This window comes from Pseudonaja textilis, chromosome 14, assembly GCF_049901715.1.
Source record: "Pseudonaja textilis isolate UNSWEBS1 chromosome 14, rPseTex1.2, whole genome shotgun sequence".
In the NCBI taxonomy this organism is placed as follows: Eukaryota; Metazoa; Chordata; class Lepidosauria; order Squamata; family Elapidae; genus Pseudonaja; species Pseudonaja textilis.
In genome coordinates, this window is record NC_142003.1 from 3,048,038 (window position 1) to 3,074,863 (window position 26,826).

Sequence of the window (26,826 nt, forward strand, 5' to 3'; positions counted from 1 at the left end):
GGATGGATGTGTTCTATCTCGTGTCTACCCAGTCCTTAATAAGAAAGCCTCCTGCAATAGCAAACACTCACTTATTATGGGCAAAGGATGTTTTGCTTCTTTAATTGCTCTGTTTAATCAGGCCAGCCCAGAAGGCTCCCCTTGAGTCAATTAATGTAGCAGGAAGCCGAGGTCAAGAGCTGACTGCACCCTGTGTCTTGCAAAAGGATCTCTGAAGAGATGAAAGGTTGAAGTCCTTATTTTTTAAGAACCATTTCAGCATAATTGTTGAGGGTACGGGCTCCATGCGTACGAGTGGTCTTATTTAGATGTCTAGCCTGCTTTTAATTTAAGGGTCTGCTTCGTTTGATTCAACAGGCATGGATGTAGGCATCTCAGGATGTTGTTTGGCTGGTTCCTCGCTCTGGTTTCTGTTTGTGGCACCCCGCGCTTTGGGTCACAACCGCAGAGCTGAGCTTTGGAGAAACCAGGGCTAGATGGTAGCAAGAGGGCAGCCAAGATAAATGCTGTGGTCTCTGCCAGCTTTCAAATAAAATGTCACCGTCTGAAGGATATTATGTGTCTCTGCAGGAGAATTCTCCGTCCTGTGACATTAGCACTTGGGGAAGCATCCCTCTTTGGCTCGGGGATAATGCCTTCTCATTTCTTTTTCTATTATTTCAGATCATCTGGCTTCCCTAAATGTTTGCTCCGTTGGGCTAGGCTACCCAACAGCACAAATCAATCGAAACCTTTTCAGCAGAACTCTTACCTGCCCAGAACTTCTCGTGTCGGTCGATGTGCATCAGTCTTGCAACCAGTTTGAAGATGTTATTCATTTATGATACCATTTCTTTTACACTTGTAACCTGGCCTTGCTTCCCAGTCCCTTAACAGTAACACGCGTAGAAATATTAGGTGCCCATCCAGGCAGAAGCAAGGGAGCGGTGCGGTGGCCCAGAGGGGAAACTCTCGCCCTCAGAATCGGGAGGCTGTGAGTTCAATCCTTGGTAGAGGCAGATCTTTATTTTTCTGTTCACAATGAGAATATATCTGCTGCACAAAACTCCACATTGGGGACAGGAAGGGCATCCGGCCATTATAACACTCTGCTAGCTCCATTCAGTTGCCTAGACTCCACCCCACAAGGGATTATGAGGTGGTTAAAAGAAGATGACGATGATCCAGGTGGAAGCAAGGATGCCATCTTCGTGCCGATGACCTAATCTGTGAAATTGAAGTCATATGCACGGTGCGACCGTCCCCTTAATTTGCATTATGTACACGGCGTCCGTGCAAACAGGTTTGGATGTAGAAGGGCAGCAGTGGGTTAACCAGAGAGCTCAACTGTTTTCAGAGCTTAAATCTAAGGAAATTCTCCTAACGACTCCCTTGAACGTCAGGAAATTTCACTGGATAACTAGGATGGGTGAGGGAGCCAGAATTGGAGTGAATGTAGGCAGCAAAGCAGATGAGGATACACCTGCATTATCGTTATCGTCATGAAGATCTGCAATTTGGGCGGGGGGCGGGGGGAGAAATTACCTGGATAGGAAAGAAAGTGATTACTGAGAACACGTTGCTTATCCTTGACATACATTTAGACTAGTCGCAGCTATCTACGACGGCGTATAAGCTCTACACCACCCGTTTGCGCTTAGCAGTAGTCCTCGACTTATAATGACAGTTGGGGCCTGAATTCCCATCATTAACTGAAGAGGTTGTTAAGTGAATTGTGCTCGGTTTTAGCTCTTTTTTGGGGGGCCACTGTTGAAACTTCCTAATAGTGAGGACAATTAACCAGTGGAAGAGCTTACCTTCGGAAATTGTGGGCGCTCCGTCGCTGGAGGTTTTTAAGAAGAGACGAGACAGTCACTTGTCTGAGGTGGTATAGGTTCTCCTGCTTGAGCAGGGGGCTGGACTAGAAGACCTCCAAGGTCCTTTCCAGCTCTATTCTATTCTGAGTTGGCCGTGGCAAGTTGTCTCATTCCAATTGCCAGCAGTGGTGGGGTTGAAAAAATTTACTACCGGTTCTTTGGGCATGGCTTGGTGGGCATGGCAGGGGAAGGATATACTGCAAAATCCCCCTTCCCTCCCCACCCCACTAACCTGCTTTCCAGCTCCGTTCTCCTGGGCAGGGCAACAAAAGAAGACTCAGCCAATCAGCTGTGGGCATGGCCTGGTAGGCGTGGCATGGCTTGGTGGGTGTGGCATGGTGGGCATGGCAAGGGAAGGATATACTGCAAAATCCCCCCTTCCCTCCCCACCCCACTAACCTGCTTTCCAGCTCCGTTCTCCTGTGCTGGGCAGGGCAACCAAAGGAGACCCAGTCGATCAACTGGGACTCAATGGGAGGCAGAGAATAGATAAGGGCGGGGCCATTATTTGCCGGTTCTCTGACCTACTCAAAATTTCTGCTACCGGTTCTCTAGAACCAGTCTGAACCGGCTGAACACCACCTCTGATTGCCAGACACCTGAATATTTATCATATGACCGTGGGAACGCCGTGATGATTACAAGTCGCTTTTTCTCAACACCATTGTAAGTTTGAGCAACCGCTCAACGAATGGGCATAACTCAAGGGCTACCTCTCCTTGGTCTTGAAAAGCCACTTTCAGGCGGTGGTTTCAATGAAACCTCTTCTAGCTTTTCATTCACACAACACAGCCTCCTTTCCATTCTTCCTACTGAATTTTTTTCCTACGATGGCTCATTTCCAGCCGTCCATCTTGGGGCTTAATCTGTTTTTTCCTTCTTCTCCCTCAATCTCCTCGTTGACTTGGCTTTGCCGTCCGTTCTCTGTTTCTTAAAACTCCCCCGTTTGGTTCCTTCGACGTCGCGATGCCGGCCTTCCATCAGAAGGAAAAGCACTTAAAAAAACAGCAGGGTGAGAGAGAGATAAGGCGGTCAGGATTTGGCAGAAAGGAAGAAAAAAACAATAATGCTTGTCAAATTCCGGGTATTTCTACGCCTGCGCAGGGAAGAGGTTATCTTAGATCGATAGAACAGCTTTTCATCCGCTTTGTAAGTGCAATCTAATTTCTTTAGTTCTCTGTAAATGTATTTAAAAAATATTTCATACAACGATCGCGTCTGGAGAAACGCCAGTAATAACCCTGAGTAGGGACGTGGCAGCCAGCAGGATGGATGGACAGATAAGTAGTTGGCTTGTCTCTCTGTCACATTTTTCTCTAAATGGTGGGGTTAAATTTTCCCCTTTCTGAACAGAAGGTCCTGGTTAATGGTCCAGCCCTCCCTATTGTTGGGTTTTGCTCCACTAATTCTGACCCACTATTTGGAATTTCTATCCAAGGACCCATATAGACTGGGTGGGAGGGTCCCACCTTGGCCAACTTTAAGCTGGCTGAGGAATCCTGGGAGTTGAAGTCCACAGGTCTTCAAGTTGCAAGATCGGACACACCTGACACAGACTTTCAACAATTGCATCATTCTGTTTCAGCTCTTGATACAATTTTGGGGGTCTCTGTTAGAAGAGACCTCCAAACCAAAGGTGGCATTCAGCAGGTTCTGACCAGTTCTGGAGAACCGGTAGCGGAAATTTTGAGTAGTTCGGAGAACTGGCAAATCCCACCTCTGATTGGAGATTTTACAGTCTTCTTCCCCTGCCACGCCCACCAAGCCACAGAACCGGTAGTAAACAAATTTGAATCCCACCAGTGCTCCAAACAAATCCCTTTTCCGCATTCCCTCTCATCATTTCTGATGTTCAGAGTTGAATGTATCTATGTAGTCATGGCAGCTTTAAAAAAAAATAAAAATAGAACTTTTGATCAAGTCCCAAAGTATAATGCAATCACACGTCTCGGCTGCATCAAATTGATGATGAAGAAAAGGATGGGTTACAATTCTTTCCAGATAGAGATTGCAGCCAGTGGTATTCTGCACTGATTATTTGTCCAGAACAGCGTAGGCTCTCCTGCTAGAGTGGGGGTTGGACTAGATGACCTCCAAGGACCCTTCCAACTCTTGTTATTCTGTTATTCGTTTTCAGCAGGAGGTTAACATCCCTTTATGTACCTCTGGAGTTATTTAATTCCAAGTTTAGCCTTATGCCCAGATAATCCGGAGGTAATTGAAGTACGGGGCACAAAAAGGCACTTACTCATTTCTCACCCCAGCACTGATGATGTTACCTAGTGTGGGTCAAGCAACATCTGCAAGAAAACAAGCAAGCTCAGAGAGCACCAAGCTGCCTTCATTTCAATCCGGAGCTAAAAAGATTCTCCTTGATTTATTAGTTTATTTCGCATTTCCTTGAAGCTTGTTTCTGAAGGCAAAAGAACCCTAGACATGCGAAGCAAACAGTGTCTCTCTCGCTCTTTCTCTCTCTCTCTCTCTCTTACACACACACACACACACCAACAATTTTAATGCCACCATATTGCAGGCTACCCATGCCAGATGGAACCAAGGTACATTTTTAGGTCAATGAGGCAGATAAATATTTTTTTTCTCTCTGCAGCTTGTTTGCTTTTAGAGCAAAACAGGTCTGCTGAATAGTGAACATATTGGAAATAACCATTCCTCCCGTATCCAGGACAGAAGCTTGTTTAGCGTTCATGGCTTAGTTAATCTTTCATTAGGTCCAGAATTATCCTTTTGCTGATGAGCCCTCTAAACAATTTGCTGATATTCCTGTTGTACCTTTGAAGCTGATTGCATGGAAGGCGCCCTGATAAATATATATATTAAATAAGTTGGATACTCCTTCCATCTGCTTAGATTTCTGAGGGACAACCAGAATTCAGTTTAAAAGCTTTTTTTATTTTATTTTATTTGTTTTGTACCATTGGGATAATCCTGAGATTGCATTTCAACATTATAATTCATATTTAATCTTGGCAATGGCCTTGAGGGTTGAATTTCTGAGTTACTATTTTTATTTTCTATAGTTCCACTAAGGTACCTGAAGGAGCTGAACGGTCTAAGAATTGGGCAAATGGGAGGGATTCTCTCCTGTTCTGAATTATGAAGTGGGTGTTTCATTTCCAGTTCATAATTAGTATTTATAGCTACTTGGATTCAGTATTTTCTCCTCAGGTTTCTAGCAAGCAGTTTATCTTGATCCTTGTTGTGTTTAATTTACATTTTCTGCTGGATTTTGATACCATATGGCACCTGATGTTCTTTAAACCATTGCAGAACCAAGCGATTGTTATAGGCTACACAAGGTGCTATGTGATTAATATGCCGTGATATCTTAAGAGATGCAATACTAATCAAGTCTAAAGAATAAACATGGGGACCCCTCATTCAAGGATTTGGTGATAATACATTTTTTGCAGCCTTACTCTGGTTTAAAATAATACTTTAGATCAGGAGTGTCCAACCTTGGCAACTTTAAGACTTGTGGACTTCAGCAAAAGCTGGCTGAGGAATTCTGGGAGTTGAAGTCCACAAGTCTTAAAGTTGCCAAGGTTGGACACCCCTGCTTTAGATGGATTTAATTATGTACTACAGTTCTATGCCACCCACACGGTGCATCCCTTTGGATGCTTTTTCAGGATGGGAAAGCAAGTGACCCTTTAAAGAGCAGATTGATTTGCAATATTGCAAAAAAAAAAATGTTTTGAAGCAAGAATTCTTGCAAATGGCAAAATGGACACTTGAGAAGGCCTCCAGAAATCCATATTTTTTTTAAAAAAAAATAGTTTTATTACAAATTTAAATCCATCGCAACTGTGCCATAAAATACAGCTAATGTAAATTGTGGAAGTCAAGAATAGGTTTCCGATTGGCACAAAGTTATCATGTAGAAGTGGCCTTTCTCTTCCCTGGGGTTAATCAAGGAAGTCAAGATGGCAGCATGTGATCAAAAGCCAACCCATGTTTTGTATACATCACAAGAAACACGTGGTCGTGGACACCATTTTGAGTTCTTTGCCTCTCCTTCCTTCCTCCCTCCCTCCCTCCCTCCCTCCCTCTTATTCACCCACTATCCCTCCCTCCCTCCTTCCTTTCTTCCTTCCTTCTTCTTAGTCACCAATACACCCATCTTCCTTCCTTCCTTCCTTCCTTCCTTCCTTCCTTCCTTCCTTCCTTCCTTCCTTCCTTCCCTCTCCCTCTCTCCCTCCCACTTATTCACCCACTATCCCTCCCTCCCTCCTTCCTTTCTTCCTTCCTTCTTCTTAGTCACCAATACACCCATCTTCCTTCCTTCCTTCCTTCCTTCCTTCCTTCCTTCCTTCCTTCCTTCCTTCCCTCTCCTTCTCTCCCTCCCACTTATTCACCCACTATCCCTCCCTCTCTCCTTCCTTTCTTCCTTCCTTCTTCTTAGTCACCAATACACTCATCTTCCTTCCTTCCTTCCTTCCTTCCTTCCTTCCTTCCTTCCTTCCTTCCTTCCTTCCTTCCTTCCTTCCCTCTCCCTCTCTCCCTCCCATCAAAATATATTTATTTGCCTTCCCATTCCTTGCAAAGACAGCTGCAACAACATCCCCCAAAGAGTTTGATATAGTTAAGGAAATAAATCATATGCTAACAAAGGCCATTGTTGGTTTTGTGCATCTGAATGTTTGCTTCAAGACAAAATTTTAGCCTGTTACTATACTCTCATTTAGCACCTGCCAAGAGCAGAGGTAATTTTTATTTTTTTATTTTTTGCATTCTTCCGGCAATAAATTACACTTGCTCCTGAAGAAAAAGTAAGGTCTTCTCTTATATAATTGGCTAAAAATAGCTAAATTGCCCAAATAATTTTTTAAAAAATGGTTTTATTTTCAAACCCCTGGCATTTCCCACCTTCTCATAATAAGATTTATCTGGAGGAATGCAAAACATACAAAACGCATGCAAGGGCCAACCTTAAAGATTAAGTTTCTGTGATAACCACGTATCACAAATCAAACGCAACCTGAGCCTTTGGGTCTGCGTTTGTCTTTTTATTTGCTGAGCTCTATGTTTTTATGCTCTAGGAAAATTTATTATTGTTTTTTTTTTTTTTTTTTAAAGTTAGCTTGGGACAGCCTGAAAAATACGGAACGGTATTCTTCTACTTTTCCTGAAGATTCTTCACAGCCTCCCGGGGCCAGTTCACACAACTAAAATGGAATTCTCGGTGCATTGCCAACGCAGCAGTATTCACGTAGCAAGTCAGCAAAGAGAGAGGAGCGAAACAGTCATCCATCCCCTTATCTGGCAGAGTGTGAAGTGGCGTGAATTTTCTTCTCCATTTCACTGTGTGCTGAAAGATGAGCTGGAATGTGATTGGCATTCAGTGAGGAGATCTGTTCGCAGAGCTGTTCCTTATATGTATGTTCACCCAGGAAAAGTTTCTTCTTCTTTCTTCTCTCCTAGCGTTTTCATACAAGGGCAGGGACCGCTTTTTTTTCAGATCAGCCTCTAGCATTGATCTACTGCTTGCGATGAGAACCGATCGAATTGTCTCTCAAGCCATAGGGACTGGCCCAAAGTCACCCAGCTGGCTTTCGTGCCTAAGGCAGGACTAGAACTCACTGTCTCCTAGTAAGTGGCCTAACAAAGGCAGGACTAGAACTCGCTGTCTCCTGGTGATTGGCTCAAAGTCACCCAGCTGGCTTTCATGCCTAAGGCAGGACTAGAACTCACTGTCTCCTAGTAAGTGGCCTAACAAAGGCAGGACTAGAACTCGCTGTCTCCTGGTGATTGGCTCAAAGTCACCTAGCTGGTTTTCATGCCTAAGGCAGGACTAGAACTCGCTGTCTCCTAGTAAGTGGCCTAACAAAGGCAGGACTAGAACTCGCTATCTCCTGGTGATTGGCTCAAAGTCACCTAGCTGGTTTTCATGCCTAAGGCAGGACTAGAACTCGCTGTCTCCTAGTAAGTGGTCTAACAAAGGCAGGACTAGAACTCGCTGTCTCCTGGTGATTGGCTCAAAGTCACCTAGCTGGTTTTCATTCCTAAGGCAGGACCAGAACTTGCTGCCTCCTGGTTTCTAGCCTGTTGCCTTAACCACTAGGTCAAACTGACTCTTTCTCTCTCTCTCTCTCTAAAACAAATAATTAAATCAAATCAAATCCATGTCCTTATTAAACTTGCTAAAAAGTTCTGCTGAACACAGACGGGTGCTGTTTCCCAAGACAAGAACTAATGGGTGGAAGTTTGTTAAAGAGAAACCCGGGAATTTTCTGGCAATGAGAACAATTAATTAATGGAACAGCTTGACTCCCAGAGTTGTTGGTACTCCATCACTGGAGGTTTTCAAAAATAGACAGGACAACCATTTGACCAGGACCGTTTTGAGCTGCGGGGTTGGATTAGATGTTGATCTTCAAGGCTCCTTCCAGCTCTAGGATTCTATGTCCAGTGTCCATGGAGGAGGCCGATTTCCTTGCTTTCATACACCCTGAAATGACACAACTCTATTTAGCATCCATTTGATCTGCTGTTTTAGATTCCTACTCAAATGTAGTCTTTGTCTTTCAAATGCCATCCTTAAGGGAACAACATAGTTTTTTTCTGGCCAGGTAAATGATGCAAATTAACTGGTTCCCACCTGGAAGTTTTTTTTTCTGAGAACAGGCCTTGAAACAGTTTCTCCTTGAACAATTTTTGAAAGCCTAATTGTTCACGCTGTCCAACTGCAGTGCCGGTTCCCTTTCATTGTGCAAAATTGCACACTCCTGGAAGTCATGTATTTGATATCAAAGCTATTTTAAAAAATTATGAAAAGCTACCTGAACGTCCTTTGGATAAAATATGTCTCACAGCTATATATATTCAAGTTAAAAGCTACAGCGATGTGTCAGCTGCTTCGTTTCTGGGAAACGAGAAAAAAAGGAAGAAAAAGAAAGGAAAGAAAGAGTTTCTTGCTGTGCATTGAGGGTCAGTGACAGTCTGAACTCCCAAATTGCTTTTTGAATGCAAAGAGTTGTTAGAAAGTGAGTTCAGAACAGGGAACAGAAATTATCCCTGCTTTTGAGGTGAGCAGCCAAGTTCTGACTAGAAAGTGCTGAAATATGTGGCTTAATTTTCCATAGCTTTCAGGGGCTTGCAATACTTTTCAAAATGTCTCTGGAATGGAGAATTTGCTTGCTAATAACGAGTAGTTCTATTGGTAGAATTCCCTGTCCAAAGTGCTGAGGTCAACTCTACATTTGTGGTCTGCTTGCAAATAGTATTTGTTTGCCAGCAAAATAATGGACACACAACCTCATACACCAACAGGCAATCACAGTTGCCTTAAATGTAAGACTTAAGCGGGTTGGTTTAAGTTAGCCTCTCTTCTGTGGGGAGATGTCTCCTAGGCGCTGATATCTCCTCATTTCCATCTTTATCATCCCCATCTCCTCCATCGGTCAGGTGCAAAGAATCAAAATCAGATGTAAAACTGCAGCATGGAAGATTTATTCATACTTATACAGAAGAATCAGGTCAACTAACAGTCAGCACTAAATTGGTGTTAGATAAAGAGAATTCAAGAAGGGTCTGCGCTTGGATCTCTTGTGGCAATGCAAGGACTGTAAACTGATGACGCATTTAACTCCACCCACCCAGCTCTGCCTGCTCCTGTCTTACATCTCTATTGACAGAGGTGATGGTTTCCAGGCTAAAGTCCTTGGATTCCTGACGGCAATAGTCATGCAAACTTTTTAGGCCTTGGGGGTAACCATGAGATGGTCTCTTCCTGGACTGTCATTTCTGTAAGACTGGGGTAATCCAATAAATTTCCCCTTGTCATCCCTAAGTTTAATGACCTCTTCCAAATATGGAGAAGTTGGCATCAAGACCATTATATCAAAGTGTAGATGTGGATTAGTAAAAATGGGAGCTTCTCTGTCCTTTCCTTGAGAAAGACAGATTGTCTGTTCTTTGGGTCTTTGATGGCTTTCAGACAAGGCCAGGAAGATTGTGTTTCAGGGTCTACCTACTTTAAAAAAAAACTGAGCTGTGTTGTCATTTGCAAAGAAAACACTGTTGACTATATTGTCTGTTATTCTTTGTGTATGACTGTATAACATCATTGGCTTTCTCCTCATCAGCTGAGTCATCAAGGAGCGCATGATGGCATGTCAGTAAGCAGATTCAAACTCACCAAAGGGGAATAAAAATATGTTCTAGTCCAAAAGAAAGTGGACACCTAATTATGAGAGCCTTTCTAACACATGAAGAGTTTATACATTGGTTAATCACTCCTCCCTTGGTTGACCTCCTGTGAGCCGATCACAAAACTATGTTGATGAGTTGAGTATAATTGAAGAGTGCAGCATATTCTATTCTAGGAATATATATATATTAGTCCTCCATGAGATAAAAGGCTGCCGTTATTCTTCCATAGTGCCAGGATTCAAAGGAAATATATTAAGTCCTTATCGGCCTCATCTTAACTCTACAAGTTCAGAAACCATTATCAGATGACTAATTTTGCTAATAGGGTGCTTCTAGTACATAAGATGAATGGAAATGAAATAAGCATTGATGCTGGACACTGTTGTTCTCGTTGCAATTAGTAGTAAGTAGCTAATGAAGCCTGGCCTGTATCCATCTCACTGCTGTCATTCTGGCTCTTCTACTCATCTTTTTAGGCACAAAGAGACTCTCGAAGCATGAATGGCGAGAAGTCAGCCCAGGTCCTCATTGATTCTTTGATTCCTTTTGAAGTGCTAGAAGAATTGGGGGCAGGAGGGAACCCCCCAACAATGCTTGGGAATGAGAGACAGAGGTGAATGTATTGCCAAATTAAATCTGTCTTTCTTGGCCTTTCCTCATTTTAGTCCATTCTAATCGTTCCCCTGCTTTAAAAAAAACACAAAAAACAAACGTAGTGCTATGGTGAACCTGAGCATTGAACCTGGAAAGAGGACACACATTCATTGAATACTTTCCTTTGTGTGTGTGTGTGAGAGAGAGAGAGAGAGAGAGAGAAAGACAGAGAGACAGATGTTCCAGTCTCTCAGTTCTATCCCAATTCTAGAAATGAGATCTTTCTGTATATTCAGTTCTACAGGGAAAGGAAGTATAAATTGCACGAAATAAATCATAAAAGTGGATGCCCTATCAAAAGAATAATCCACATCCTTAAACCGTTGAGGTTTTCTTGGTGCTCCGTGAATATGCAGAAGAATATTGGCCCATTTGCAATATAATGTGAATGTGATGTTTGCCTTTAGTCCTCAATAATACTGCCACCTTTTCATTTCCCGTTATTCAAGCGCAGCATTGCTGTTCTTTAGAAACAAATATCAGTCTCTTTCTGAGGCCTATCTGGACTGTCCTCTTCCAGACTCATCATAGAATCTTAGGGCTGGGAGGAACCTTGGAGGTCTTCTAGTCCAACCCCCTTCCCTAGGCAGAAGTCATTATTCCATCTTGGACAAACAGCCATCCAATCTTTTGTTGAACGCCTTCAACGCTCACGATTCTGGGAGGCTGACAGTTCCATTGATTAATCATTCTTCCCGTCCGGAATTTCCTGCTTAGTTCCAGGTTGGGTCTCCTTCTGAGGTGCTTCCATCCATTGCTTCTTGTCTGGCCCTCATCTTCTCTGCCTGGGGAGAATTCAACATCATGAGGCAATCGCCAAGACCATACCAGATGTGTCCGCGTTGCTTTGGATAGGACCTTTCTTTCCAAACCTCATAATCCTTCTCTAGCACTGATGATGTTACTGAATTGGGTAATGAAAGGTCTGCCAGAAAAGAACCAAGCTCAGAGAACATCAAGGACCCTACAGTTCCTCCTCCTCCTCCTCCTCCTCTCCACTCCTTATTGGCACCGACGATCTTACCTAGTTTGAGTAATGAAACATGAGCCAGAAAACAAGCAAGCTCAGAGACCACCAAACACCCCAACCCTTCTCTCTTTCGTGGATCTTCACCTAACAAGCATGGGCACTTTAAGTCAACAGCATGAAGCCAGGCAAACCGGCCACAGGGTCATGCTAGCCAAGCCACAAGCTTCTTGCTTCTGGAAAGATTTTGAGGCCGAAATCGGAAAGCGATCCAGCGCCCCAGGCTCAAGGCTTGGGGTGGGTCCATATATTTCACGCACGTGTACTTCTCAGGAATATGAAGCTTAGAAAGTACAGCTATGTGGGCAAAGGTGGAGGGTTTGTGGCTGAACACAGAATCACAGATTACATCTGAATGCTGGCTTCTCTGTGAACAGTTCAAATCTGGGGAGATTAACAATGGCTCCAGTTCCGTGGTATTCGCAGCATTGTTTTCTCCCCCTGTTTGTTGCCATTGTTTTCTCCTGTGTGTATCCTAAATTACAATATTATTCCACTAAAGATGTAAAAGGAACCAAATTCTTTGTTAAAGTTCTTTTTCTCGCCCTCTGCTTTGTCACAATAGATGTTTTCACTCGCGATGGAAGGATTTGAAATATTTCAGTAGCGACTTCTAAATTGCATTAACTTATAATTTGGGGTTTTATAATGCTAAGCTGCCTTAATGTATAGTGTTTGATGAGCCAGTTTGGATTTTCATTGGTTTAGACATAGTTTAATTTTCCTTCCCTTCGCAACTCTTTCATTGCAGTTCTTATTTTTAGCAATCTGTTATTATTCTCTTGTTCATGTAGGGAAATAATATTGTGTTTTCCCCAAATGAATAGCTCAAAGCAAAGCAATAACATATTGGTATTTTAATTTACTTATTAAATACACTCACTGAAATTTTTAAAAAAGAAACACGGCGAACTTGGCAGGATTCCCCTCCTACTTCTGCCAGCCTTTTTTTTTTTTTTTTTTCCTAAAAATGTCTGAGGACGGCATAAGCTAAATTATTTACAGTTTGTTGACTCACAAAAGAGAAGCTGATTTGGATTATTTACTTTTCCGATAAGGAAAGAGGATTGAAATTGTTGTGATCTGCTGCTTTCTTAATTTCGTTTTTGTTCCCCAGTGTATGTTTAAAAAAAAAAAAAGTTTTTTTTTTAAAAAAACAGAACTCGTTGGACCCTGACAGCCTCATTTTGAAATCGCAGGGAACTCGCAAGATTCAACAAAACATGAAAAGATCCTAAAAATATAAGACAGCAAGTGGTTGATAAAAATAGAAGTGCGTGGTTAGCGGAGGAAAAGAAAAAAAGAAAAAGAAATTGCTTTGCTTCCAGTGACAGGAAACTTCAAGTACAATATACATTGTGGGGGGATCTACAATGGAATGGCCTGGAGCCCTGCCAGTCCTAATTGGGAGCAGAGAACAACAGAGATGGATCCCACCACCCATCAAGCTCTTACGTTCAATATAAATGACGATCTGGGTGAACATTTAACTCCTGAGGTGCTCTCGGTGCTCTCTGAGCTTGGTGGTTTTCTTGCAGATGTTTCATAATTCCAAACTAGGTAACATCATCAGTGCGAGAAGGGAGGGGATTTTGTGGAGAAGAAGAGGAGGAGGAGGAACAATAGGAGGATTGGCATTCTCTGAGCTTGGTTGTTTTCTTAGAGATGTTTCATTGTCCTTACTAGGTAACATTAGCAGTGCTATCCAGCACTAGTTTGGGTAATGAAACACCTGCAAGCAAATAACCAAGCTTAGAGAGCGCTAAGTCCTCTTCTTCATGCACTCCATAAGCCCCACTCCCTTCTAGCACTGATAATATTTCCTAGTTGGGTAATGAACCGTCTGCAAGAAACCCAACAAACTCAGAAAGCACCAAGGAGCCCATAGTCTTTCTCCTCCATAAACCCCACTCCCTTTTAGCTCTGACGATGTTCCCTACTTGGGTCATGAAACATTTGCAAGAAAACTACCAAGCTCAGAGGGCAGCAAGGAGCCTCCATTTCAACTTTGAGCTGCAAAATATTCTCCTTTTTGGCATTTTGACTCCTTGCTGGTCTTCCCACTGGCTCCAACTCATGGGGATTTCCTCCTCCCCTTTACAGGTGCCGATGCCTCAACCAATGCTGTGAATCCTGTGATCGTAATCCCTCCGCGCAACTCAAGTGTAACCACTGGGAGTAATGAAGCCATCCTGGAGTGTCTGGCCAATGGCAGGTAAGGTAAACACAGCCACCGACAAGCGCGAGCTTCGTGGGAGAACAAGCGAAGGCTGAAGCAGGAGGCAAGGACATTTCTTGCATGGGAAATTGAATTTTGCAGAAGGCAATGTAGACTTTGCTTCGCTCCCTCCTATCCCTTCCCCTCAACCCCCCAAATATGTGTTCTTCTGAGGTAGAATAGGCAGATTTTTAAAATGCAGATTGCTTTGCAGAAATCTTGAGAGATATTATGTGTGTGTGTGTGTGTGTGTGTGTAATTTCATACACACATAAACACACCTCTCTTTCTTACGCACACACACTTGAGTGGTACTCATTTTTACCCTGGCAACAACGAGGAGAAAAGGAAAATAATTAGATCAATTATTTGTATAGAAACTACTACGGTACAGAAAACCCCAGATTTACCTCATCTGGGCCCACCGTTTGCGACAATTGGCCAGAGCGCTAATCACTTTTTAAAATCAATAATGACTTTTCTTACTTTGTTCCACTTTTGGGGGCAAAAATAAATGCTTGGAAAAAGAGAAATCAAGGTATTGACTGCTGGGCAACCATTCTACCCAAAATAGGGCTTAATAAAACCGGGAACGAGCATGCTTTCCTTCTGAATAAGCAAGGAAATGCTTGGAGGAGCCATCCGATCGCCTTTTTCCTCCGAAAGCAGAGATTTCAATTGTTTTCAATTATTTATAATTGAATTATAATGGAAGCATTTCTCAATACAGATGTACCCCCTGAGTAGCATTTATTTTTTACCATCCTTCCCTTAGGCAAAACAAACCATTAGCATGAAAAAGTAAAATTACCATTATAATTAAACATGGCTGTTGGACGTCACTGGAGCCTGCCCTGCTGATGGACAACATAGAAGAACAGCAGATGTTCAGAGGCTCCAGTGACTATTTGAACTTTGTATGTGTATTTGCTTATTGAGAGGCTAGATCAGGGCTGTCCAGCCTTGGCAACTTTGAAGAGCTGTGGACTTCAACTCCCAGAACTCTTCAAAGTTGCTGTGATGACCCAAAAGGGCGTGGCAGAAAGGCAACACAGTCAGATACTCAATAAGAGTCCCTTTATTATCTCCAACTTTGCCCCCAATGTCCAGGTTACTTTCTGGCTGGAGAAAAACTCTCCCAGGAACAGCCTTTGACTGCAGAAAATGAAGTCCAAAACATGGTCAATACAAACTGTAACTTAAAGTCCGAACAAGCCAAACTGTGGTAATTAGTTTGGCAGGGCAGGAGCAAGAATTTCAGGCTTGAAAGCACAGCTAAACTTACACAGTTGGGAAGACGCCAGGAACACAGATAAGCCACGACAACACAGGATAAAGTCACGTTTGCTCCCAGCAGCCTGCCACACGCAGCCTGACTTTCTTATCAACTGTCTTCCCAGCTGTGGCTAATGAAGGGAATCAGGGCCCTTTCCTTCCCCGTAAGCCACACAACACAATCTCTTCTCCGTTCCTCCCTGTGTGCCCTAGGATGAAGAGGGGGTGGGCCTGCGTCTTCCTCTGAACTCCCTCTCCCTTGTTCTACCTCTTCCCTGCTCTGCCCACCGGACTTTGCCGTTCTCCAGTTTCTTCCACAGCCAATGGAGCCATACTCCCACTCCCTTTCAGCTGGCTGACTTCCTTCTCGGACTCCAACAGGGCCATGATGGTCACCCTGCGCCACATCACTCTTCTCTCTTGGGGGAGAGAGGAGATAGAGCTTCTTCGGCATGCCCTAATCTAGCCTTCTTGCCTTGACCCTACTGGGATGATTGTCTTCAGTTTCCAGTATTAAGAAGCAATACAGGCAGTCCTTGACTTACGACCACAACACCAAGCAGCTTTAGTACAGAACAGTTGAGCTAAGCCACGCCCACCCCCACCCCCCACCCCACACACACACAGAAAGAGAGAGGGGGGGGGAAGGTCTGGGAGCTGCTTCTGAACCTATTTCTAAGCCCCTTCATTCTCTGCACACTTGGGCTCCTTCCTTGGTGGAGTGATGTTTAAAGCCATCACTTATGTCAAAGCAATAACAGATAGGTGTTTTTTACCCCCTCTCCTAGGCCCATTGAGAAATTAAGTATCACCTGGAAGAGGAATGGGAAAATCCTCAGTGGGGTCAGCAGGACTGGCAGACGTCTCGCCATTGCAAACCCAACTTCAGCTGACCTGGGATTGTACGTCTGTGAGGCACAACTGAGTGACAGCCCCCTCGAGCCCGAAAGAGCGAACACCTTCCTGTCCATCCTGGGTAATGCTTCCTCCTCCTCCTCCTCCTCCTCCTCCTCCTCCTCCTCCTCTTCTTCTTCTTCTTCTTCTTCTTCTCCTTCTCCTTCTCCTTCTCCTTCTCCTCCTCCTTCTCTTTCCTCTCCTCCTCCTCCTCCTCCTCCTCCTCCTCCTCCTCCTCCTCCTCCTCCTCTTTCCTCTCCTTCTCCTCTTCCTCCTCTTCCTCCTCCTTCTTCTTCCACCTCCTCCTCCTCCTCTTCCTCTTCCTCTTCCTCTTCCACTTTAAGTGCCTTAAACCAAAGGATAAGAGCCAGTTGAAATAGCTGTTTTAATATGCCGTTGACTTATCCATCACACTTCTCCATAGAGGATAAAAGATAAACGAGGGAGTGGAAGGCAGTCTTCAAAATTCATTCATCTCTTCTTTGTGGATGCCAATGTGAAGGGTATTAAGGATGTCCTTTCTTGTAGAAAATTGTTGTTTGTTTATTGGATTTCAAGGCCGCCTGACTCCAAAATGGCGTACATTACTTACACAAAGACCTAAAAGCAAACATATTCTCCCAGGCAAAACTTCATCAGTAACATGAAAATAAAAAATGAGAAATGAAAATAACCAGAGGTTCCACAGACAGTCTTTTCCAAGACCGTGGAATGGAGCTAAGTCTTAAAAAGAGAATTCTGGCACATTTGAAAAGAGAGAGCCATATATATATATATAGTGTTCCAATATCTCAGGGGCTGCCCCAACGAAGAGGTAGTCAAGCTATTCTCCAAAGTTCCTGAAGGCAGGACAAGAAGCAACAGGTGGAAATTCATCAAGGAGAGAAGCAACATGGAATTAAGGAGGAATTTCCTGACAGTAAGAACAATTAATCAGTGGAACAACTTTCCTCCAGAAGTTGGAGGTATAATTGGAGGTTTTTAAGAAGAGATTGGACAGCCATTTGCCTGAAATGGTATAGGCTTTACTGCTTGAGCTGAAGGTTGGACTAGAAGACCTCCAAGGTCCCTTCCAACCCAGTCGCCCTATTCTATATCTTTGGAGAGATGCTGTTCCTCAAAATCTTCAATTGTGATTGTCAAATTAGAACCAGTCTAACTGCCAAGATGCTTGTGAAGCTTCCAATTCCTGGGAGAAGTTCAGTGGTGACAGAGTCCCCAAAAGTTGCGATAGAGACCCAAGAAACGCGCGAAGGTTTTCCATGAACCTCAGCCCTTTCTGTATTCAGGTGCGCTGAAAAATTTAAGTCAAGTTGAAGTTTGTTCTTTTATACTAGAGGGTGTTTCAGCCCCATCTTCTGTTTCCTGCCTTATAATAAATTACACCAAGGTTGGTTTTAAGTTCCTTCCTCGCCCTTCCATTTCTCCCTTTCTTTCACTCTTTCAAATTATCGCTTCTCCTTTCTTTCAACAAGCAGGAACCCCATTTCCGTTATTTATGATTCGGATTAAAATCAGTTTATCCCACCCTCGCCCCTGCTACCCTGCAATTTTATAGTAACTCATTTATTTGTTTTTCTTAGGGGGCTGCCTCTTGCAATGTTGCAAGCAATGTTTCTTCCATTGCAAGTGGTGTTCGAATAATATTTTTTTAAAAAAAATCCCACAAAGAAACAAAGATAAAAGATCAGAAAAGTCACACAACCGCTTTGATTAGTAGCTTCTGCTTCTTCGTGTGCCATGCTTTATTCCTCATCTTGGTTTTATAGGGCTGCTCGATGAACAAAGTTATTAACAGAGCTCGCGATGTAAAAAGTTAGAAAACAAGATAGTGGCATTCTCGGGATCAGTTCCTTTTCTTACACCTTTGGCACCTGAAGTCCCATTTTAATGTTTATCCAGCTTGGCCTGTTAACGTATGTGTATACACACACACACACACAAAACACACACACACACACACACACACACACACGCATTGATGCCGCAGCAGACTGTGGAATAATTCATGAAAAAGCAGGAACTTTAAAACCGAAACCCTGCAAGGTTTTAATTACCAAGGGAACAGAATTTGGAGGAAACTAGACCCAAATTTAAAAACGAGAGCACTCATATAAAAGCGATAATTCTTTCTAAGCTATCCTGAAGGTGTTTTCTTGTTCGAGGCTGCGTTATTAAGCCCTCTTTTAATAGCGCTTAAAAACTTAATTATACTTGTCCATTTGTGCACGTAAAATATATGCTGGGGACACAAGTAAGAAACCACCACACTGCATACTGCAAGTTTTGGCTTTAGCAACAAAACATTCCTTGAACTAGTTTAGAATAAAGACCTTGGCTAAAATGGCTGAACGTTATTTGCACTGGGAATGCCATCCGCTGCATATTTCATCACGCGTCTGGAAAGACTATAAAGGCTACATATGTAGACTTTCCTTGGGATAAAATCTTAAGTACAGCAAAAATATAACAAATTAGAAACATCATGGTTTTCGGAAAAGTCTTTTAATGGGCCATATTTCTAATTGAGGTAGGATACTTGAAATAAATTGTAGTAATCTGGAGGAATAATTCCAGAAATCACCAGGCACTGATGATTACATGTTTTGACAAGGCCAGTTAGATACAATTTATATTTTGGAACCACAACTAATAATAAAGATGAGCATGACATTCATGAGGAAAAGGCCATGTGGATGATGTAAGATGAAGGTTCCATTCAGGGCAGGTATTGGAAAAGTTGAGGGTGCAAATCTGAAGCTGATTTTTAAGATTCAACAGGTTAAATGTCATTCAATTTATTGACTTAAACGTCGAGCCATGACCAACTCCTCGTTGCTAGGAAGGATAAGGGGAGGAAACAGCCAACAAAACAAGATGAGTGGAGTGGAGAAGTAAATCCAGGTGGCAATGAGATTGAAAGAATGAAACGGAGAGAAGGAAAGATTAGAAGCTATAGGGTGGGTACAAAAGTCCCCATTCCCAACTTCCTCTTCCTTAATTCTTATTCTCTTCATTTACAGAACTAACATAAACACCCAGAGTAAGGATTTTGCCCCACCAAGTTCAATGGAACTTGATTCTGAGTAATCGTACCAAAGATATTTAAGTTATAATGTATGTTGGTCCATTGATTATTTAATCATTGTAGTAGCTTCTTTGATGAGATTTCAAGAAGCCATTACTATGATTAAATAATCAATGGACCAATGTACATCATAACCTAAATATCTCTGGTGAGAAAACCATGATATGCCAAGAAAATATCACCAAGAAGACGTCAATAAGTTTCAAAATTATTTCCATTCAAATATTGGCAAGCTGCCCATTCTTCATTCCTGCTGAACAGTCCTCTCTTAGCTTCCTCTCAATATTTCATTTCAGACCTTCATGTTGCTTCAAAATGGCATAGACAATTAAGGATTTTCCCTATTGATTTCATACTATGATGTGCTTGTTCATTAATCTCTCACATACCATTTCTCTGAACTTGAAAAAAAACCCAAAAGAAAAATCGTATTTAAATTCAGTTTTTAATGCACCTATTGAAAAGACATGCGTATCTATAAATACTTCATCTCAAACATATTTCTAACTTCACATCCTTCATGCTCTCTGAACTTGGTTGTTTTTTTTTTTGCAAACATTTCATAACCCAACTGGGTAACATCATCAGTGCTAGGAAGAAATGGCAAGAAATGATGAAGTTACCTGGTTGGGTCATGAAACATCTGGAAGAAAACCACTGAGCTCAGGGAACATTAAGGATTCCACAGTTCAACTCTGAACTACAGATGTTCTCTTTTGTATTTCTAACTACATTTTCCACATCTTTCGGCCAAATGTTCTGCCACAAAGTTTTGGAGACTGTAGTGTCAGGCATTCCAATCTGCCCCTGACTCTAGAAAGTGTGCATCAGGCCAGTTCCTCTCAGAATCTGCATTTTAGAATTTCTAGAGCATATTTACAACCGCCCAAGAGAGGAATGAGATTTCCCCATTCCTGGAGATGTTCAGATGAGAGACACCTGATTGCTACACCAAGCAGTGTTCTCTCCAAAGTCCCTTTCAACTCATCCATTTAATTATCCTGTGCATTTTTAAAAAACGTTTCTGAACTCTACTCAGACATTTGAAAGATGGCTTGATCTTACAAAGCATTGCTCTCATCCGGATTGCTCCTGGACTATTATTTCTGTCAAGACGTGTCATTTTACAAGGCTAATATATGAGAATTGCAGCTTTTGTCCGCTGAACCAAATTCACAAATCTGCATAAGCCTAGGGTTGGTCAAATAATCTAAGATCAATGAGAAAAGCCAAGTTCAAGAAAAATGAAGCCATCCTCTTTGACTTTCCAATAATGTCTAGGGTCGGTTTGGGGGTGGAGGTTTTTTTTTTTTTTTGCCTCCTGCCCACAGTAAATATATCTCTATATATTAGTGTCTATTTAGGCATTGAAAATCTATTATAGTTGAAAATTTATACTATTAAAAAGCTATAAATTGTATAAACAGCTAAGTGCATTGGTTTCACTCCACAGGTTTAATTTTCTAGGAGATGCAATTTCTCGAAGCCGCTGTTGCAAAGAAGCACTGAATTCAGGCACTGAGGGTTTTTTAAATAATTAATAGGAGGACATTACATATAAAAGGTACAGGAAGAAGGATCATAAGATCATTCTGAGTTTTTCCCTCAAGATTGCATGTGAATGTGATTTGGGTTTATTAAGCCAGTAATGAGGTAGGGTGTATGACACACTCATGTGTGTGTGTGTGTCTTTTTCTGCCAGAAGCGAGACAGCTGCTCCAAAATGTAGAACACGGACCAAAAAAAATTGCATATTCGTTGAATTAATAACTACGAATTGAAATTAATTGTCTGTAAAATTAGGTATCCATTCATAAAATTAAATGAACTCCCCTCCACATCTATCAACTAAACTCAGATATCAGAGAAACGACCCCCCCTTTGTGCATTTGGGAATGCACAAAGCCACACATTCCTCTCCCCCACTTTTAGCAGAAGCTGCCAAAAAAACCCCACACACATACACAAAAAAAAAACCCAGGATAAAGAGAGAGCTGCGTAGGGAAGGGATGCCAAGAAGAGGAATAAAACTGGATGGAGAGGAGAGGTAAAAAGTATTTAGACCAGGAAGAGAAATAAGGCCACTTAAAGAGACTGAAATTGAGGATGGAGGTTCGTTCTCCAAGCTTGTGAGTTGGTTTCTGAACATTTCATTACCAGGCTGGGTAGCATCTTTAGGAGATGTCGGTGTTCTTCTGCTTATAAGGGCTTCGTGTGGTCCATGCATCTTGTGATGAGGAGGTCATGTCAGGTGAGGGTGTGGTGATGAGTCAGGTGTGACCCATCACACCTGACCCATCAAAAGACTGATCACCAGGCTTTCACTTGACGTGATCCACACCTGGCTCATCACAAGACCCTCAACTCATGTGATCTTCCCCATATGGGACTTCTGTCAGGGTTCCAACAGACGCCCTAATTAATTCATGGGCCTCCAGCCAAGTTTCAAAAGAAATCCAACTACTTATTAGAAGCAACATGTCAGCACTTTCTCAAGTGCAGTCGGCTCTGCCCCCATGTAATTTAGTGCTCACCTATGATCCTTTCCCCCTCCTCCTCTCAGGGTATGTCATAAATCACATTCTCCAATGAAGCACTTTCTCGGGCTGTGGAAAACGCCTCTTTGGCTGGCTCTAATAAGCTGGGCTACAATCTGGAGAAAGGTATGCGTGGAATGTGCTTCTGGTCAAAGCAACGGAGCTTCTCCATCAGTTGTACTCCTCCCTCCTGCCTATGGCAACTCAAGAGCAGGCCAGGAATGCTGTATGAGTTGACAACCTCCCCATCACAAGACCTACTGATCATACTAAGCCCTTATAAGCAGAAGAACACCAACACCGAGATCCCCTAAACTCCACTGAAGATGCTACCTAGCCTGATAACAAAATGTTTGGAAACCAACCCACAAGCTCAGAGAACAAACCTCCACCTTTCTCCTACACCAGAGCTACAGATATTTGCCACTATTGCAAAGGATTGAAATTCCCCAGATGAGGAACAGTGAGGCATCCTGCATCTTCCAAGTCACACTTTCAACTTGCAATTTCCGAAGATGTCCCTGCTTTTAGCAGAGATGCGTGCTGCTATTTGCACCTCTTCTTCATCTTCTGCCTTTCAATGGTGTCTTTTCTTTCAATGGAAGATGGCCTTCACCACAGGGCTAAAAAAGAAAGAAAAAAAAAAACACCCTTGTTTTCCTAACAGCCAGTACAGTAATGGTCAAACCCATCCCTTCTTTTCTTCCAATTCTTTTATGATTCTTCTTTTTTTTTTCATCAATGTCATAGCTGTGGCTGGAATAGATTTTGGCAGATGTTCACCGCCTGAAGAAAGATGAAGAACAAATGCTGGATCACACTTGATTTAAGCTGTCAATAGAACAACTCAGCTGGCTCTGCTAATGAACCCTTTTCCCATTTCATGACAAGCAGTAGCCTTAGCGATTTGTGTTGGCCTTTGTGGCTCTCGACAAAGCCAGAAGTTGAGAAAGGGAAGGTTTCCCAGGAGATGAATTTTTACAGGCTAAGCCTCAGAGATGCGACTCATAGAAGAAACACTGTAAGGCTACAAGAGAATGAAATGGTAAAGGAGAAGGCTGAGCAGAGCCTGAGGATGGAGTCAAGTGAGGAATTAGCCTAGAATTTCTGCATTCCCACAAAAGGTCTAAATTCAACTCCTTTTGATTTCCATTGATCTAGCACCAATTTAGTGCTGTTGGTTGATTAGATTGTTGTCTATAGACATGTGCAATAAATCAGCTTAACTGGAGTTTAATGTGTGGTCCTGATTCGTGGCGTCTTGTGTGGTGGCTGCCTTGCCGTTTAAGGTCTTCTATAAAGGTCAAATAACTATTACCCTGAACAATGATAAAATGGATTAAAGAAGATTTGAGTCTCAATTGGGTCAACAGGAAAAGAAAGTTACAATAGTTGTTCCATTGTTATTAGCTAAATGGAATATTGTATGAATGAATTCAAACTTAGGAGCACGTCTACTAGGAGAAAAGTTGTAATTAGGGTGCAAAGAACAGCAAGTAAGCCTTACCCTCTGTGAAATCCCCAAATTGTTTGCTTTGTTTCCTTGCTTTTGCTTAATGCTCACTTCCGATCCCTTTCTTTAAATCGAATGGATGGTGGCCAGTGTTTTCAATTTTAGGATGCTGCCACTAGTTCCCAAGAACAAAAATAAGTAGCAAGTGAAGTTTTCTGATATTAGACAAACCAGAATTGCAAGGAGTGAGTGTTCATTGCAAAAGGAGCCTTGGTGGCGTAGCAGTTAGAAAGCAGGATTGCAGGCTGACTCTGCCCACCGCCTCGAGTTTGATCTCAAACGGCTCAAGGTTGACTCAGCCTTCCATCCTCCCAATGTCTGTAAAATGAGGACCCAGATTGTTGGGGGCAAGAGGCTGACTCAGTAAACCACTTAAAGAGGGCTGTAAAGCACTGGGAAAAGATATATAAGTCTTATTGCTATTTGGCAGAACTGATTCTGGAGGGTTATAGGAATGCCGAATGCCGCACCAATCTCAGTTAGTCGAAAGTTGCTGTGACGTAGCTTAATTTAAATTTCCCACCTTCATTGCACACCGTGATGAAGACTTGATGGGATCCTTATGCACACAGCTGTGTTAGGTTTCTGCTCTGGTGTTTTATGTCTGATGCTGCATGGGTTATTGAGCAGAAAACCGAGGCCAGCTCCTTTCATCTAATCTATTGCTGTAAATAAAATCTTTCTGGAAGAACCTTCTGAGCAGAGAATTGAAAAATTCACTGATTCATGCTTGTAAAATGAGAAGGGCCTCTGCTCGGTCATTAACTCATTGCGTAGAACTCTGGGTATGAATTGTCAGCGACTCCATACGCTTTGAAACACATATTCATCATCATCGATAATTGTCGAGGCAGTTTTATGAGGCCGTCACTGAAAAAAAGCCATGAACTCAAAACTAGAAGTCAGGCTTGCTCCATTTGTAATGCTGTATTCAACGAAAAGGGGTGATAGGTTGGGCGAAGACTTTGTATCTCTCTTGGAAGTGAATGGGTCTTCTCAATGCTTGTGTGTGTCATCCTCTGCACAAAAGAAGATCAGCTCTACCGCTGGAGAAGAACTAACATGGTCTTCTGTTTTGCCTCCCATAAGAGCCACCGTATTTTACTGCTGAACCGGAAAACCAGATTTTGCTAGAAGTAGAGAAGACAGTGAGCATCCCATGCCAAGCCACAGGTAAGTAGAGCATGAACAAATAACTTCATTTTAAAAGGTGCGGGTAGTTCTCGACTTACGAGCACAGTTGCAACCAGAATTTCTGTCAGAGTGCACACAATGGGACTATGTGAGACAATCCCAGGAGCAAATACAGTAAACAAAGATTTGTATTTAAATAGTGGGTTTATCTACAAAGAATATATAATATATACATGTACTTTAGTCAGATCTCAAACATCGCAATCAGCAATTACAGCACGGAAGCACACACGGAGAGAGAGAGATATGCCCCAACAGGGCCTCTTCTTATTACAGGCTCTTAAAGTGATATCAGCCCAAAAACCTTGCTGACTCATTCCCGGCATTACATCATCGTAGCAGCTGGTCAGCAGCCTGACAATTTCCATTGCTGAGCAAGGTGATTGGTAAATGACTCATGTCCAATTTGGCCATCTTTCTCGCCACGGTGGTTAAACCAGTCAATGCAGTTGTTCAGTGATTCATCTGGTCATTAAGCGAATCTGGCTTCCTCTGTTGACTTGGCTTGTCGGAAGCCAGTTGGGACGGTCACAATTGGATGCTGCAACTGTCATAAATACAGACCGGTTGCCAAGCACCCAAATTTTTAATCCCATGGCGATACTACAACACCTGTGTGTGCGAGGACTCATCATAAGTCACTTTCCATTACCGTCATAATTTGTCAGCAAACAAATGGCTGTAACAGGGAGGGCTACCTGTATTTATTATTTATGCTTTTTAAAAAAATTGTTCCTGACTATGATAACACGGGGATGCCTAGCCAATCACAATTCATTTATGTTTGGGTTAGCCAATCGAAAACAACAACTTTGTTTTCCCTTAAACCAGGGGATCCGGCCCACGGAGTGCTTAAAACTGGCTTGCAGGGCTGTCCTGGAAACAGCAGCCTGCTATGCTTCTGCCAGCGAAAATGGAGCTTTGTAGGGTTACATGTGGCCCTCTCAGGCTCCGTTTTTGGCTCCGTTGGCCTTGTGTAGCCCTCCTCCAGCTCCATTTTCACTGGCAGAAGGCTGCAGAAGGCCATCCTGGATGAAAACGGGGTCCAAGCAGGGGTGGGATTCCATCTAGTGGGACCGGTTCTATAGAACTGGTTGTTACAATTTTGTGCAATTCAGAGAACCGGCAAATCGCACCACCGGCTGGCCCTGCCCCTCCCCACCCCGACCACTCACTCCTTACCTGGCATGTGCGCCATCCAACTTGCCTGCGTTTGCTAAGTTACCATTTTTCCTTTTTTCCCTCCCCTGAACCTCAGCTGTTCTGTTGTGCCGGGAGATTTAGATTAGCTAGAAAGCAGAAAATCGTTCAATTTCTTGCTTTCTAGCGAGTCTAAAAGCAGAGCTGAACCTTCCCTTAGGACTGAAGCTTCTATTTTTCAGTGCAGACTCAGGTAGCAGATGGCAGACAGATAGATCTCTGAGTGAATCCGTGATTCTGTGAGCAACTCAATCTGCCTGCCTGCTTTGCTTGATTTTGGATAAAAGTTGCTCTTTTTAAATAAAAAAAATCAATATTTACATTAATATTTATAATATTTACATACAAGCTAAGTCCAGCAAGTCGCATGACCACCAAGCCACACCCACAAATTAGGCCATTCCCACAGAACCGGTTGTTAAGAAATTTGAATCCCACCCCTGGGTCCAACCGGGCCACATAAGGCCCCCTGACCTCCATTTTCACTGGCAGAGGACTGCACGAGGCCATTGCAGCTGGTCATTCCCCCCCCCCCCCGAAATCAAACACAACCCTGATGTGGCCCTTGATGAACCCGAGTTCGACACCCCTGACTTAAACAGTCCAATATAAATAGCAAAGAGGCCGGAAAGGTTGCGATGCTCTCAGGATGCCCCTCCGTCTTTGAGTGCTCCATAAAGGCCGTCCAAGAAAGAAGGCTGAACATCTTGAGCCAAATGGATTAATGGAAGGGAAACAGTTGTTGTGGGACCCATAACTTAGGTTGTGGAGAAGCAATCAATAACCACAAGAGCGAAAGCGCACTTGTTTCTTAAAATTATGGAGCCTCTGCAAGGGAAGGAGAACATTGGCGGCAGCAGATGTCCAGCTGTAGTTAACGCTTCTGTGGTAGCCTTCATTCATTCCTATTTTAACGAGAAGGTGTTCGAACAGACCAGAACTTGAAAAACGTTGATCATCTTTCTTAAAAATCACATTCCTTTCTCAGAAGTGTCCTTTTCGGCAAGAGGGTTCCCACGGCCCTTTTATGCCTGCTAATGCAAAACAGCAGAAAAGAAGCGTAGGCCTCTTGAGAAGGACGGATAGGCAGGTCCTTTTGCATTTCACGGTACGGCTGAGTCACTTTTGAGTCTGGATCTAATTTGGCCCTTGTGGGATATACCAGGAAGCAAGATTAATAATAATAATGAACAGCTCT

General features: G+C 42.9%; 1 protein-coding gene across 2 annotated transcripts in view; it reads left to right on the plus strand.

Annotated features, from left to right (window-relative positions):
• SDK1 (sidekick cell adhesion molecule 1) overlaps window positions 1–26,826 on the plus strand; it is a 367,483-nt gene that overhangs the window by 182,656 nt on the left and 158,001 nt on the right. For both annotated transcript variants that reach the window (XM_087912912.1, XM_087912913.1), the window contains exons 6-8: window positions 13,813–13,924; window positions 15,991–16,178; window positions 24,324–24,407. In XM_087912912.1, the coding sequence (XP_087769038.1) occupies window positions 13,813–13,924; window positions 15,991–16,178; window positions 24,324–24,407 (384 nt within the window). The remainder of the gene's footprint in view (window positions 1–13,812; window positions 13,925–15,990; window positions 16,179–24,323; window positions 24,408–26,826) is intronic.